Raw genomic sequence first — 17,389 nt, forward strand, 5'->3', positions numbered from 1 at the left:
AAATGTCTCAAAACTACAAATCCTGAAGTCCATTGACCCTTTGACTAGAAGAAATTCTCTACCAGCCAAAGAGGCTGAATATCTACAAAATGATTATATAAGTCTTCCACTTAAGGGGGGAATACAATGCAAAATGCCTTTACCCAGGGGAGGCTAAATTAATAAAATGAGACACTTTATCTTAACTTGCTAAAAAATTCCTTTGCATAAATGTCTGTTTTCAATTATTAATGCTAATGTAAAATTACCACACCAGTGATTTAAAACACACACATTAATGCTCTTACATTACTGAGGTCTCATGGGGCCAAGTCAAAATGTTTGCAGGGCCAACCTTTTTCTGGAGGCTACAGGGAAGAATCTATTTACTTTTTGTTCCAAGCTTAGACTACAGTGAGAAAAAATCTTACTGTATTTTTTTAGATTTTATTTATTTACCTTTAGAGGGGAAGGGAAAGGGAGAAGAAGAGAAATATCAATGTATATGTTGCCTCTCATGTGTCCCCTGCTGGGAACTGGCCTGCAACCCAGGCATGTGCCCTGACTGGGAATCAAACCGCGATCGTGTGTTTCACAGGCCCCCGCCCAATCCACTGAGCTAGACCAGCCACAGCTGTATTTCTTATAAGTAACGAATATTTCCTAGTGAGGGATTAAATGACAGGTTTTGTGATATAAGATTGAAATTCCAAATTGTTTTGCAAATGTATCATGCATCCCAGTGTGTAACACTCAAGGTTTAATAAAAGGAACTTAGTTCCCCACCTTGTTGAAAAGAAAAGCAGCAATCTTTGGAGGACATGAGGGGTCAAGTCACTGCCACAATTTAATATTTAGGGATTTGAGTTTTCTAATCCAGACTGGAATCTTGGTCTTAAATTTGGAAAAATTTTAAATGAGGGTTTGGATAAAGTGCTCGGAGCTTAGTCTTCTGGAACCCACAGGCTTTATGTGGAGGAACTAGTAAAATTCAGACTCACTGAACTTCCAAGCTGATCTTTTGGGAATGCAGAATATCCAGGAAAATGGTCCCTTCTGTCTAGATCCACAGGGAAATCATGCAATTAGAGGTTGGAATAACAAAATGGAAATGTACCTAATGAGCAGACATATGGAGCTGTAAATAGCTCCTCATCTGCAGTCACTCAGCGTGTTGTGACCTTGGGCTGGATGGGACCTGGTTGTTGCTTTTGGAACCCTAAGTTTGTGTAGGAGACCAATGCCAGCCTCCTTCCTGCTGTCTAGTCTGAGCAGAGAGCTTCAGCTTCCATTGTCATCCAGAAGCTGGAATTTCTTCACCAGGAGTCTGTGCCCTCAGAGCTCTGGATTTGGTGAGGCCAAGGGTGCAGTAAGTGCTCCAGGAAAGGTCAGAAAGAGCCAAAGCCAAGCCCATTCACCTGAGGTCTTTTGGCAGCCAGCAGCCTATTGTTATTTGCTTGCCTGATTAACTAGTTCATGATTTGTATGGAATGCTAAAAGGAGAAGTGAACTTTGAAGTCAGCAACACTTGGGTCATTGCTCACAACTCCCTGATGGAAGCCTAACTGAGATGGCAATGGGAGGCATAAAGTATTTCAAATGAAAGTAGAATATGTGCAACAAATTTTGCCTCTAAAGGGAGTAGGAAAATAGAGTACTAGGTGTGGAGAACTGTCCAGTAAAGTGAAGGCAGTTCTTTATATTTATAATGGGGCACACTCAAGACTGTTTCATATTGATGAGGCATATCCATATTCAATATACATCTTGGAAATATTGCCAGGCAACAATGGTCATGAGTCCTACATTCCACAGTATCTTCTTTCACTTCTGGTATTCAACTAGCATGAAAAAATAATGTATTTGATAAGTAAAAAGAGGTGTGCTAAATACCTTAACATTGCCGTTATTTCATTACCTGTCACCTGAATACACTTTTGGGTTAGTCATTAGTTTCCTGTATTATAAATTGTCTGTAAGTTCCAGATATTTGTGCAGTGGGGTCAGCCTGCTTTGATTCCCGTTTTTTATTGCATATTTCTAAACAAGGAATTGGAGGGAATTTTTTTTACCAACTTTGTGGCTGTCATTGAGTACTTTTATATACATATATGTGGAGAACTGTGAGTATTTATGAACTGAGTGGGCTGAAATACTGTGACTGAAATCACTCAGTCACAGTATTCTCTCCATTGTCTTTTTATTTTTTACTTTTCTTACTGAAAAATACACAGCTGTTACTTTTTATTCTTCGCTTGTGAATCCTTGCTATGAACAATGAGAGTGCATGTTCTTCTGTGTACTTAGCACTAATAAATCACCCTACACACATACTGCCAACTTGGTCACATCTCCATCATTCTTTACTTCTCCTTGGCCTTCTGTGCTTAGCTTTATTTTGAAATTGGCATCATGTCCTACCGTCCTCTGGAAAAGTCTTTTTTTCTTTTTATTTATTATCATTTTCACACAGTTGTTTTAATGTACATTCATGAATTCAGCAAAGGCATAACACACAAAATCAATGTATGTTGGAGAGAGTTATCCACTTAAAAGGCATTTAAAAGACTAACTCATTTTGCTTTATGACCCCAGGTGTTTTAGAAATTCATGATTATTTCACAAATATTGGAACTAGTGCAATATGAACATAAATATGCCATATGACTAAGCAGTTCTTCTGTTAATTACATATCCAAAAGGAAGGAGTGCATGGGAACACCAAAAATATGAACAAACTGTTCACAGCAGCATTATTTTTATTTTTTAACAAATTTTTATTGTTGTTCAAATAGTTTTCTGCCTTTTCTCCCCAGCCCTCCCCACCACCCCAGCCCTCACCATTCCCTTTCCCTGTTACCAATCCCACCCCCTGTTATTGTCCATGTGTCCTTTCTAATTGTTCCTACAAATCCTTCACCCTTCCCCCCATTATCCTACCCCTCTCTTCTCTGGTCACTGTCAGCCTGTTCTCAATTTCAGGGTCTTTGGTTGTATTTTGCTTGCTTGTTGTTTTGTTGATTAGGTTACTATTAAAGTGGAAGGCACTCTTTATAAAGATTTGACTGAAGACTACCTGTCCCTTCCATGAGCAAATGTGAATCCTCGTATCTCTATGTAGCAAGAAATTGTAACTTAAATAGGGCTTTCTCCCTGATTTTAAAAAACCCTTTATAACATTCTTGTATTTCCAAGTCTTTGTCAATTTAATCTGGGATCAGTGGCCATTCTTGATGTTATTATTTTCTGTCTTAAAACAAATTAATTCGATTCTCACTTAATTATTTTTCATACAATAGTTTTGTGATAAGTGTACTTAACCTAATTACATTCCTGCTGGTACTTTGTTATGTTAAAACTCTGGTTCTTCACCAGAGGCTCCACTAGGGGCCAATGAACCATCTTTGGAGACATTTTTGGCTGTCACATGGTAGGTGTCAGTAAAGTCCAGGGATGCTCTGAACATTCTGAAATGGCCAGGAGAGACCACCCCTCAGACAAAGACCTGGCCCAGAATGTCAGTCCTGCAGAGACTGAGGAGCCCCACATTAAAGGCACAGGTCCTTGTAGTGTGTGTAGCTGACTTCAGACTGTTCTCCCAAAGTTGTAACACTTCACAGTTCTGCCAGGAAAAAACAGAGCACCCCTTTGCTACCTCTTTAAAAGTCTGCATCACAGTCAATGTAACATTCTCTAAGTTTTTCTCCAGGCTGCTAGGTGTGAAAGAGCTTTTTTGTTGTTTGCTGAACTTTTTCTGATTTTCATCAAAGATTCATATTTGATATTTTTGATTAATTTGAACATTACTATTTGCTTACAATTTTTCATTCTCAGCCTTTTTAATATTTTTTAAAATTATGATGGTTGAATATAGAAGATGGTAAAAGGGGGATAAATGTTGACAGAAGGAGACCTGACTTGGGGCACTGAACTCACAATACAACGTACAGGTGATGTGTTACAGAGTTGTGCACCTGAAACCTACATAATTTTATTAACCAATGGCGCCCCAATAGATTCAATAAAAATAAGAACATAAAAATAGAAATGAATAAAAATTATTATTTCTTAATGACTTTAGAGATGTTTTGGCCATAAGATGTTTTGCATTTTATTTGTTAAATATGTCTGTGTTTTTACTACTGAGTCTCTTGACTTGATTAGGGTCGTTTTGCCCACACATCAACATTAATGTATAGTTTTCCATCTGTTCACCTAAAAGGACTGGTTACTCTTCCAGTGAGTAGGCAATCCCCCAGATTTTATGTAACACGACAGAGGTAGGGGATCAACTTTATTTTCTTGCAGGTGAATGTTTATCTTTCCAGCTTTTATTCAACACTGCAACCTTCCCAAATATATAGAAAAAGGACCTTACCTTGTGTTAAATGTAGTTATATAGTGAGGCCTAATTCTTGATTCATCCAACAAATAAAACTGAATCTCTGCTTTACCACCATGTCTAGGAACATCAGACATTACCTTCCGTGTCTGTGCCTTTGCCAATGCAATTACGAATGCACATTGGTCTTGGTACCTTATTTTCATTAGTTTTTGATGCTCCCTCATTTTCTTGAATACAGTTGCTAAACCACTGTGTTTAACCAGGTTTTATTCTCCCTGCCATTTTTTTCATTACTTCAGTTTTACTTCAATGTGCTCCTGGGTAATTGCACAAATATATATACACACATTTGTAAAAATACAGAGGTGATCAAAGCAGGTGAAGCCCTGTTTTTTTTCAATTTTCAATTTTTATTTTTAATTATTTTCCATTTTAATCACCACACTATTTTTTTGTTGTTCCATTACTATTAGTTGTCTCCATTTCCGCCCTCCCCACTTTCCTTCACAGTATTGTGATGGTGAAGGCACAGTATAGTGAAATAAATGTTTGCATGATAACATGGATGGGCTTAAGTCACATGAAGAAAGTAACTCAGTATAAAAGGATAGGCTGTCATGGAGTATGCAGGCTTTATTTGTCACATCATGGGAAGGCTTTTGCATGTTGGATAAAGACCAGAATCAGAATGAGACAGTCCTATTGATTTTCCAAAAATGAGATCCAAATTTAAAGTTCAAGGAAAAGATAGGGGCTGCAGGAGAAAAGTCATGGAGGAATTTGTTTCATCTGCACTTTAACCTTATAAAAACCCACTCATTAAATAACTATAGGAGAGGCACAGGAAAAGCCAGTCTTCTACTACTTGGTATTAAAAAGATTTCCTTTAGTAAAATACAAGTTTATGTTGTTGCTCAGTTTTCACTTGGGGTAGTGAATCTGCAATGTGTTTCCACACCATATGTAGGAAACTACCTTTGTGTTCTGGACAAATTTATCTTTTTTTCCTTTATTATTTGTGCTTGATGTCAAGGAAGTGTACTTAGGGTTGGAAAGCTGCCAGAATCCAAAGACATTTCTTCCTCATCATCTCTCAGAGATCACCTAAACTTATCAATAGTTTTTTTTTCTTCCTCGTGTGCATTTTACTCTTCTATCTCCGTCTACATTTATGTTTTTTTAAATACAGGGCATTAAATGAACATTCCAATCTGGAACCCAAAGCTTATTTGTGCAAGCAGGCTTACCATAGCTGTATCGAGGTAGTATGTCTAAATTCTTTTTGGAAAAGATATTTGATCAGGACAGCTTGAGTTGTATGTCCTCGTAGCCTAAATAGTGAGTGAGACAAACACGGAGACGACACACATGAAGAGGCCATGGTGAGTATGCTAGTGTGTGCCTCATAAACTGAGAGCAGTGTTTAGAGCAGGGGTACCTGGACTTATGTATTCCAAAGTGATTTATCACACAGCGGGCAGAACTTTTTCAAGAGAACTAAAAAGGAGATCCTTTTCAATTTACAGGATGTTTCTGCAACTGGAATAATAAAGTGCGTGGTTTACATAAGTGTGTACAGGGGACTCTCTGGGACTTGAAGTTCCATCAACAATGCACAGGCCCCATTGTTTTTAATATTCTCTAACACCATCTCTCCTGCCCCTGATACACTGGCTTGTTCTGAGCCTTGGTTTTTTAAAACCACCATCTTCCTCAGGGCCTTTGCATTGGCTGTTCTTCTGCCTAGCAAACAATTTCTCCTCCTTAGGTTCCCAATTAGTCTTCTTTGAGGGGCCTGTTAAAGTGTTGCCTGTTGCCACGCCTTGAATAAACTCTATAAAAAACAACACCCTCAGCATGGATAGCCCTGGAAAACTTCACAGTAAGTGAAGTAAGCCTGTCAGAGAAAGACAAATACCGTATGGTTTCACTTATATGTGGAGTCTGATGAATAAAATGATCTAACAAGCAAGATAGAGACATATAGATAGATAAACCTCAGGATGAAAGCTGTTGAGTGGGAGGATAAGAGGTTGGGGAATTACCGAAAGAAAAGGGACTCGTGGAAATGAACAACAGTATGTTACTGGGGGAGGTATAGGGAATATCAGGGGGTTAAATGGTTGTAAGAAAATTGCAATAAAATGAAAAAATAAGAAGCATTTATTTCCTCTATCCACTCTTTACATGTAATGTGATTTACTTTTCTATATACCAGCTGCACCATTGGATATGTTGTAGTATTATTTTTGTTTGATTATATTCTTTGTCCATCTTTAGTTTGTAGAGAATTTTGACTTTCTCATGCCATACTCTGAACAGTGCCTGGTACAGGTTTAGAATCAATATACAAGTGTATTCCTCAAATGCATGAACAATATCCACAATAAACTAGCAATATACATGGTGGTTGAAGAATTAGTTGATGGTAGAAGAAAGGGAATTTTAATGAGCAATGGCAGTAGACATGCTTTAATCAGAACCGGATCCTAACCCAACATGGAAATTAGTTTTTACATTCTAAAAGAAAAATGTAGCATTTATTCTCAGTTCCTAATGTAAAAATTAGTTACTCATTTTCTTCTATCTTTTGGTAGTCACCTGCCTCACATGGAACCAGGCAATGTTACACAAATTTCAGAGTTTCTTCTCCTGGGACTATCAGAGGAACCAGAACTGCAGCCCATCCTATTTGGGCTCTTCCTCACAATGTACCTGATCACTATGTTGGGAAATCTGCTCATCATCCTGGCCGTCAGCTCAGACTCCCACCTCCACACGCCCATGTACTTCTTCCTCTCCAACCTGTCCTTGGTAGACATCTGTTTCACTTCCACCACCATCCCGAAGATGCTGGTGAACATCCAGACACAGACTAAAGTCATCACTTATGCAGGTTGTATCACACAGATGTATTTTTATATACACTTTGCAGGGTTGGATGACTTCATCCTTACTGTCATGGCCTATGACAGGTATGTGGCCATCTGCCACCCCCTGCACTACACAGTCATCATGAACCCCCGCCTCTGTGGGCTGCTGGTTCTGGTGTCCTGGATCATTAGTATTCTGAATTCCTTGTTAGAAAGCTTAATGGTGTTGGAGCTGTCCTTCTGCTCAGACTTGAAAATCCCCCACTTTTTTTGTGAACTCAAAGAGGTAGTCCAACTTGCCTGTTCTGACACCTTACCTAATGACATTGTGATGTACTTTTCAGCAGGGCTGTTGGCTGGTGGTCCCCTTACTGGGATCCTATATTCTTACTCTAAGATAGTGTCCTCCATATGTGCAATCCCATCAGCTCATGGGAAGTATAAAGCATTTTCGACCTGTGCATCTCACCTCTCAGTTGTCTCCTTGTTTTATGGTACAGTCCTAGGCGTGTATCTGGGCTCTGCTGGTACCTACAGCTCACAGTCAAGTGCAACAGCCTCAGTGATGTACACTGTAGTCACACCCATGCTGAATCCTTTCATCTACAGTCTCAGGAACAAGGACATAAAGAGGGCTCTGAAAAGATTCCTTGGTAGGTAAGCTTTTGAAAGACCAACTGTACGTGGCTGAAGAAGTTCCCCTGAATGTTCAAAGCTTCAGAGCAAGAATTACTCGCATAAGTTAATACAATCTTTGGGCCATATGTAATTAGAAATTCTCATGTATCTCATGGGTTCACATGAATTATATTAGCATAATTATTCTTTTATGACATATATCATTCCATGTAATATTTGTGTTGTTTTACTGAAAGAGTAGTCATGTATTATACTACTCTTTTGGACTAAAGTACACTGGGATACTGAGGTCATGTATATAATTTTGTTGTAGAAGAACATCTGAGACCACAGTTTTCACTTACATGGTCATCATTATTTTCTATAGCACTACATTTACTATGCTTCTTGATAATGTAGACTGGAACATGCTGGTAGTTTTTATAGTTGGTCTCCTAATTTTATATACTTCATTGCGTTATTCAGCTGTGTGTCCATATGCCTACATAGCCCCTGGAAAAAACTGACTAACAATTCCATATTTCCAAGAAGAGTCTACTATGAAATATACATTTTAGTGAATAGTTTGACCTAAGGTGTAACAGATGACCATACATATAATGAAGCAAAAAGTGCCAGATAACTTATTATTAACCAAAATATTTTTCATGCTGCACAGCTACTCATTGAAGTGTGGAATACTATGTCCATGTGTCAGGGGTGAAGAAATACATGGAGTGGTTTGTGGGTTTTTTTGAAGTATTTTCCTGTTTCTGCTAGAAAGCTTTCAATGTGCTCCCTACAAATAGGACTCTCTTTAGTGCTCTAAATTAAATGTTTCCCCTTTTCAAATGTTTCCAAATCTACCAAAGCGACAGTGAGTCCCAATAGAAATATCATACACTATATATCTTGTTTATATTCAGGAATGTATTCAGTCTTTATGATTAAAGGATGAATCACACAGGAGCTAAAATCCTGCTCAGTAATATGAAAAGGGATCACCAATTTTCCTGCACAAATGTGCACATCATTCCACCCTATCCAAGGATGGACTGCCTGAATGGAACCTCAGTGGACTTGCTTTAATGCCGTTATCTGAAATATATCAGATTAAAAGCATGATAGTGAATGTTGTTCTCCATCAGTACAAATGTTAAAAGTAAAAAGTAGCAGATCATCATAATGGTTCTCAGTTCCGTTTGCTTTGATTATAGCATCAGTTTGCTATTGCCATATAATAAGCCATCCCAAAAGCAAATGGTTTAATATAACTCCTTTATTTTCTAATTAGTTGGTATAGTGGGGAGGTGTTCTGATCTCTGCTGGTCTCCTCATGAGTCTGGAGTCAGCTATGGGTCAGCTGGGATGTGTCTGCTGACCTTGGCTGGGTTTTTAATAGATTAGGGGCTCAGCTATTGTGGTTGATTTAGGGAGGCCTTTGCTGTGTAGGTGAGCTCTGTCCACATGTCTCCTACTCCTCTGAAGTTCCACCTGGATTTTTCACACAGCTGAGCCAGAATTTCGGGTGAGAAAGGCCAAAATAATAAGGCATGGTAAAGCATATTGCCACTTCAACAATATTTATTGACTAAAACAAATAAAACATCCTAAGTCTATCTCATTTCAAAGGTAGAGAAATAACTCTTCCTCTGGGCGGGAGGAGTTTCACGGTCACATTTCCAAAGACTAAAAACGGACAAATATTGGGGACAACTCTGCAAACTGTCTACCTACCAGTTGTGTATATTCCAATTCAGTCAAGTTTTATTTCTGCATCCACCCCCGCCCCCCCCCCGCCAAAAACGGAATGATTTTAGAGAAAAAAGTGAGAGTAAATATAAGTTTAACAAGCCACTGTGGAAATTCCACTCTAGAGGTTCAATCCCCACTGATTATGAACACACCCACCCTTGCCAGCCCCTACCTGGGACCCAGCTTGCCATTTTTAGGCTGAAAAGAAATAAAACTTTCCCTCCCAGTTTTCTCAAATCATGGGACTTAACTCTTGGTTTAACAGAGCTAGGGAGCTTTACCTTTTCTTGTACCATCTCCTTGGGCTTCCTCATGTACATAGTGCTTTTCTTTTATTGGCCTACTCTTCACATATTCATAGTAATTTGCAATCTGATACTTGTATTTGCTGGGGGTGGGGTGACTTTGGATGGAGGTGGCATTAGAAATGTAGATACAACAGAGAATGGAATTTGAAAGAGGAGGGTGTGTTGTTGCATTAGTTCCACTATGAATAGCCTGAATGTGAGTGCTGAGGGAAGATGAGAATCTCTGGAGACTGCAAGGTACCCATCAGGGAGGGTAGTAGGTGATGCCACAAGTGCCCATCCATGCCAGGTTTCTTTCCAGTGGAGGGCAGATTCTGTGACCACTAAGTATTTACTTAAGAGGAGAAAACATTTCTAAATTTTTCATTTCTAAATTTCTAAATAGCTCTAAATTTTTCATTTCTTCTTGCTATTGCATTCTGGGCATCTATATTAATAATTATCTTCTGGAAGTCTTCTAATTTCTCAAGGCTTTCTAAAAAAATGCCCTCACCCCAGGATATGTTTATTGATTTTACAGAGAGAGGGAACAGGGAAGAGAGAGAGAGAAACATCAATGTGACAGAGAAATATTGATTGGTTGCTTCCCTATGTGCCCCAACCAGGATCAGACCCTTAACCTAGTATGTGCTCTACCAGGATGAAACCACAAACTGTTGATGTATGGTATGATGCTCCAACCAACTGAGCCATTTGTGTGCAGCAATTATCAAATATATACATACACTTATTACAACACTGTGTTGAGTTTGGGATGGCANCATTCTTAAAGGTGTAGAGCTGGGGAGGGGGTGCAGGATACTATGACAGTCTCATGAAATTGTTAAAGAAATAGTCTTCCAATCCATGAACAATAGTACATGCTTTTATTTGATTGTGTCTTCCTTAATTATTTTCTTCAGCGTTATGTGGTTTTCTGAGTACAGGTCTCTCACCTCCTTGGTTAGGTTTATTCCTAGGTACTTTATTTTTCTTGTTGCTATATCAAATGGAATTTCATTCCAGATCTCTGTTTCTGATATTTCATTGTTGGTGCACAACATGCCTTTGATTGTTGAATATTGACAGACACTTCTCCAAGGAGGATATACAGAGGATCCAGAAACACATGAAGAGATGCTTAGCATCACTAGCCAGCAGAGATGACAATTAAAACCATAATGAGATACAACTTCACAGCAGTCAGAATGGCCATCATAAACAAATGAACAAATGTTACAGAGGGTGTAGAGAAAAGGGAACCCTAGTGCACTGTTAGTGGGAATGCAAACTGGTGCAGCCACTGTGGAAAACAGTATGGAATTTTCTCAGACTAAAAATGGAACTGACTTTTGACCTGGCAATTCCATTGCTGCGATTATATCCTAAGAACCCTGAAACACCAACCAGAAAAAACTGTGCACCCTAATGTTCATGGCAGCACAATTTATAATAGCCAAGTGCTGGAAGCAACCTATCTTATTCATTTCCCCATCAGCAAATGAATGAATTGAAAAACCATGGTACATTTACACGATGGAATGTTATGCAGCAGAAACAAAGAAGGAGCTTTTATGCTTTGCAATAGCATGGTTGGAGCTGGAGAGCATTATGCTAAGTAAAATAGGCCAGGCAGTGAAAGAAAAATACCATATGAAATGATCTGTAAGTAGAATCTAATCAACAAAACAAAGAAGCAAGCAGAATATAACAAGAAAATAGAAATTAAGAACCATCTGCAGTAAACACAGGGGAGGTAGGAGGAGATAATGGGGGGCAAAAGGAAAAGGGGTTTTAAGAACAACTGAAGGACACATGGACAAAACCAGGGGTGAGTGGGATAAGTGGAGGGAGGTGGGGATAGCTGAGGAAGTGAGGGGAAATACAGCCAACTATACTTGAACAACAAATTTTTTCTAAAAAAAGGCATATAAGCTAACAAGAAAATTAACATTAGGAATAACAAGAAAAATAATAGTCTTATTTTTTATGCACCATGATTCCCAGTGTGTCTCATCAAGCCACAGAAACCCTTAAATGCTTCCGGTAAGTGCTCTCAAGTGTACTCTACCAATCACAGATTTTGAGGAAACACAGGTGTGTCTTCCAGAGGTCGCATGAGTGCTTCCAGCTCCCTGCCCTTTCTTAGAACAAGAACCATACAACAAATGTTCTATTCCAGAGTCTGGAGGGAGATTCTGAGTTACCAGAGTATCTTCTTTCCCCCATCTCTCTTTTCTGGTGTTAGCTTCCGCCCTGGGGCACCTCTCCCCTTGTTTCAGTGCTTCTCATTCCCCACCATGTAGGTTATATCTGTTGATCTTACTCAAAGTTTGGTTTTACAGCCTCCTCCAAGATTTATTAAGCAATTACATACGGTAAGCACTAAAATATATTCCATGGAGGAAGAAAATTGTAAGGCTTGTTTCTTCTTTTAAGCTCACAGTCTAAACTTGGGCAAAGTCATGTAAATAAATAAATGCAATGCTGTCAGGTGTTACTGTAATCTTGCTGAAAGGATCCCCAAATAGTCAACTCCTCCTGCAGGTCCACAAAGGCTTCACAGATGAGCCTAAACTAGCACTGAAACTTGAAGGACAAGTGGAGTTATATTCCAGGTGCAGAAGGAAATAAGCACACACCACAAAATGCTACAGAAAAGTAATTGGACACTATAATGAAATGTTAATGTGTAGTTAGGAACAGAAAAATAACTTGATGAACAATGGGGGGCAGAGCATAAAAACTGAACCATGAGTCTAGCTATGTGGGCAGCCACCAGATAGCAGAGTCTTGTATTCTGGCTAAATGATTGGGATTAATTCTAAAATTAGTGGAGAGTCAGTGCAGGGTTTATGGCAAGTGATGTCCAGAATCAGTCTCACCCAGAGACTGATGGAAAGGTCATCCCAGATGAAGTTTTTATCTTCATGTGATTATATCAAAGTCACAGATAAAAATGATGAAGAGGATATAGCATGATGGCAGTAGGCAAATTCACAGAGAAAAAGAGGTTATCAGAGAATGAGGTAAGAAGAAATGAGGGGTAATTGCTTCATACATACCGGATTTCAATTTGGGGTGATGAAAATGTAAGGTGGTGATGGCTGGACATTGTGAATGCACTCAATGTTACTGAATTTATAACAGGATGCAGTCAAGGAGGGGTCGAAATAGAAATATGTAATGGGGTTTAGAATTCAAGAGTGTTCAGGAAATATTAGAGAAAAATATGCATATGATGTCCTCATCCCCAACAGTCTGAGCTGGGGGATGGGACAATTGGAGCAGGGCCCTTCACAGCTGTTTTGTACAGCAACAGCTTTGGAGCTAATCTCTGCAATAGTCATTTAACATATCTATAACCTTTAACTGGTTTCATAGATATGTAAAATAGCTGTGGCCAAGCTTTGAGTCAGGGGGATGGAAGAGATTTTCATCCAGGATATAACTGTGAGGCAACCCCCCTCCCCGATTACTGTGCCTGTGTGAGAGTTTGGAGGTGATTGGCTCCATGCCATGGGGTCATGCTTGCCTGGACACACTAAGGCAGCCCAGTAAACCTGGAAAAACACAGGAATGCTGGCAGGTACAGCTGACTGTGGGAGGAGTCGGAAATGGGGCTGCAGAGGAAGATTGGCATGGGGATTTAAACTCTGGTGAGGCAGCCATACCGATTTGGTACCACGTGGCTTTGCAGAGGTTGGTGGCTTTGGGTTGGTCCCTTTTGCCACATGGCTTAGGACACAGGAAAGACCTTTCCTGGAAGAAAAGGGGTAAAGGGACTCTTGCTAGTGGGCCGTGAGAAGGTGCCACATGGCTTTGGATTAACTGGAGATTGTGCAAGTGACACAGCTGATGGTGCTGGGAGCCTGAACCACAGACTTCTACTGCTTTTTCTGAGATACTGTACCCCACACTGGGCAGAGGGAGAAAGAAGGACTATGTGCATCTGTGGGTGTTCTAAAGGACTTTAGTATTTTAATGAAGACATTAAGTTATTACTCTAACTCTGTATAACTTTTAAATAAATAATTCCTTTTCACCAATTTCTGGCATTGATTGACATCTTTCCTCTGGTGGCAAGGAAAACAAATCTAGTTTGGGGGAGGAACCCCCAGAGAAAAAGGGGGGTTTCTTTCAGTAATAGTATATCATTCACCCCTCCAGGTCTGTTCTGTAACAAATTCACATTTAAAAATGGTTAAAATGGGGACTTCCAGCCAAGGTGGAGGTATTGGTAGACATACTGTGCTTCCTCGCACAACCAATGTAAGGACAACAGAAATTTAGAATCACAATAACAACCAGTACTGGCAGAAAATTGAACTGTATGGAAGTCTGACAATCTAGGATTAAAGTAGACACATTCATCCAGACTGGTAGGAGGGGTGTACTGGGGAAACTGGGCAGAGGGGGTAATAGGAAAAAAAAAGTAGTGGCTGATGGACCCTGGCAGTTGTGCAATGTGGCATCAGGAGAACTCAGCAAGGTGGCAATTTTGGAGGGGAGCAGCACACAGGCAGGTTGCGGAACCAGGTTGTCTTACATTTGCCCACAGATAAACCAGGCGAAACTGGGGAGCCAGACAGTTCGCTCAAACCAGAGTCCAAGTGTGGGAAAATAAAGCCTCAAAACACCAATTGAAAACACCTGCGGGGCTTTATAGACAAGATGGAGGTGCAGGTAGACACACTGTGCCTCCTCACAATACAGAAATTAGAACAACAATTTAGAAACAAAACAACAACCAGAACTGAAAGAAAATTGAACTGTATGGAAGAGGGACAACCAAGAAGTTAAAATAGACACATTCATCCAGGCTGGTAGGAGGGGCAGAGTTGGGCGACCTGGCAGAGAAGGGTCTCAGCAAAAAAAGTGATGGCACTGGGTGCACAAGGCAGCAGTTGACAAACTTCGGGCATGCAAGTCAGCAATGGGCAGACCCTGGGGGCACTGGCAGCAACTGGCAGACCCCAGGTGTGGGGTGGCAACAGACAGACCCAGTGAAGTGGCAATTGTGAAATGGGGCACAGTGCGCTAGGCAGCTGGCTGACCAGCTGGTCTCACATTCTCATGCAGATAAACCAGGCAAAACTGGGGAGACAGATAATACAACCCAGAGTCCCAGTGCAAGGAAATAAAGCCTCAGAACACTGACTGAAAACACCTATGGGGGTTGAGGTGCTGGGAGAGTCTCCCAGCTTCACAGGAATGTTTGTTGGAGAGGCCCAAGGGTCCTAAAACTTACAAAAGCCCTCCCACCTAGGAATCAGCACCAGAAATGCCTTTTGCATGGGGGAAGCAGTGGAAGGGACTGAAATCTAACAATGGGTGGAGCAAATGCCATTTTTCCCTCTCAGATCCCACCCCCACATAAAGTGTCACAACCCAAGAACTGAGTTGCCCTGCCCCAATGAACAGTAAGGCTCTGCCCCTCATATATAACAGGCATGAAAAGACAAGAAAAAAAACAATGGCCCAAATGAAAGAATAGATCAAATCTCCAGAGCAAATTCAACTAAGCAACAAAGAGATAGCCAACCTATCAGATGCACAGCTCAAAGCACTGGTGATCAGGATGCTCACAGAATTGGTGGAATTTGGTCACAAATTTGATGAAAAACTGAGGGCTATGCTAAATGAAATGAAGGAAAATGCACATAAAACCAATAGTGATGGAAAGAAAATTGGGACTCAAATTAATGGAGTGGACCAGAAGAAAGAAAACAAACAAAAAAAGAAAAAAATGGAGAAATAAAAATTCGAAAAAATGAGGAGAGGCTTAGCAACCTCCAGGACATCTTTAAATGTTCTAACATCCAAATCATAGGGGTACCAGAAAGAGAAGAGAAAGAGCAGCAAGTGGGAAACTTATTTGAACAAATAATAAAGGAGAACTTCCCCAATCTGGCAAAGGAAATAGACTTCCAGAATTCCAGGAAGCTCGGAGAGTCCCAAAGAAGGTGGACCCGAAGAGAAACACACCAAAGCACATCATAATTACATTAGCCAAGATTAAAATGAAGGAGAGAATCCTAGAAGGTGCAAGAGATAAGGGGACAGTCACTTACAAAGGAGTTTCCATCAGACTCTGCTGATTTCTCAAAAGAGACCTTGCAGGCAAGAAGGAGCTGGAAAGAAGTATTCCAATCCATGCAAGGAAAGGACCTACATCCAAGATTGCTCTATCCAGCAAAGCTCTATCCATTTCGAATGGAAGGACAGATAAAGTGCTTCTCAGATAAGGTCAAGTTAAAGGAGTTCATAATCACCAAGCCCCTAGTATATGAAATGTTAAAGGGACTTATCTAAGAAAGAGAAAATAAAAAACATGTATAGTAAAACGACAACAAACTCACAATTATTAACAATCACACTTAAAACAAAAACAAAGCAAAGAGCTAGAACAGAAACAGAATCACAGAAATGGAGATCACATGGAGGGTTAGCAATAAGAGAATTAGAGAAAGAGAGAGGGGGAAATGGTACAGATAATAAGTAGCATATATGGTAGGTAGAAAGTAGACAGAGGGAGGGTAAGAATAGTATGGCAAATGTAGAAGCTAAAGAACTTACAAGTATGACACATGGACATGAACTAAAGCAGGGGAATGTGAGTGGAAGAGGATGTGCATGGTGGAGGGGAGTGAAGAGGAAAAATGGGACAACTGTAATAGCACAATCAATAAAATATATTTAAAAAATAAAAAAGGTTAACATGGAAAATGTAATTCTTTGTATTTTCTTGCATCTTCTTGAGTTATTTTCAGTATTGCAATCTTAAATTCTCTGTAATGTTAGCACATATTTTCATGTGTTCAAGTTTGCTTTCTGGAAACTTTTATTTTCTCTCTAATCTGCTTCGTTTCCATGGTTATTGCTAATTGATGAGTTCCTTCCCTGTCTAGGCATCTATGTAGTGCAGCACTTTTCTAGCAGATTACTAGGAAGAGGTCTTGCCATTATTTTCTAGCACTGAGTCTACAGTTTTTGAGCACTGTGAAATCCCAAAGTTGACCCCAGTAGTTGCTGTCATTGTAGTAACAATGCTCAAGGGTGGGATTTTCAGGGGTAATCTTACTGGCTTTTTTTCTTTTGCCTTCTTGTTATAGGTGAACTTAAACCTCCGTGAGGCCCCCTCATCACCCCAACTTGGACTCAGTGACAGCGTGCAATCTTTACTCAGGGGAAAGAGTGATTCTATAGTAACCGTTGTTGTCTTTGTGGATAGAGAACTCCACAACCTGACACCAAGAGTGATGAAAGGTGAGCTTTGGGAGCCTATAGGACAGCAGGGCTCAATGGCTTTTTTTCTCTGTCTGGCCTGCCAACTGCCTGAAAGCTGCAGCTGAGCCACTGTGCTGTGTCCTTTACTCGGCCCATCATATATATCTTCTTGCCTCCCCTGTTTGTTCCCTCTGGCCCACCTTTAAATGTTTCAATGTGCAGATCTCTGAGGCACACATGTATGTTGAGCAGGGAATCCTTTGTCAAATTATAGCTGTTCAAATTGTTGACATTTCTGGGGG

General features: G+C 40.0%; 1 protein-coding gene across 1 annotated transcript; it reads left to right on the forward strand.

The window, feature by feature from the left end:
- The first annotated feature begins 533 nt into the window (after positions 1–533).
- On the forward strand, positions 534–7,858 carry LOC118997039 (olfactory receptor 7A17-like). Its single transcript, XM_037060681.1, has 2 exons — positions 534–547; positions 6,934–7,858. Exons 1-2 carry the CDS (start codon positions 534–536, stop codon positions 7,856–7,858), a joined length of 939 nt encoding a protein of 312 aa, XP_036916576.1.
- Positions 7,859–17,389: the final 9,531 nt, after the last annotated feature.

This window comes from Sturnira hondurensis, unplaced genomic scaffold (genome assembly GCF_014824575.4).
Source record: "Sturnira hondurensis isolate 20B ecotype Veracruz unplaced genomic scaffold, ASM1482457v3 Scaffold0012353, whole genome shotgun sequence".
NCBI classification, from domain to species: domain Eukaryota; kingdom Metazoa; phylum Chordata; class Mammalia; order Chiroptera; family Phyllostomidae; genus Sturnira; species Sturnira hondurensis.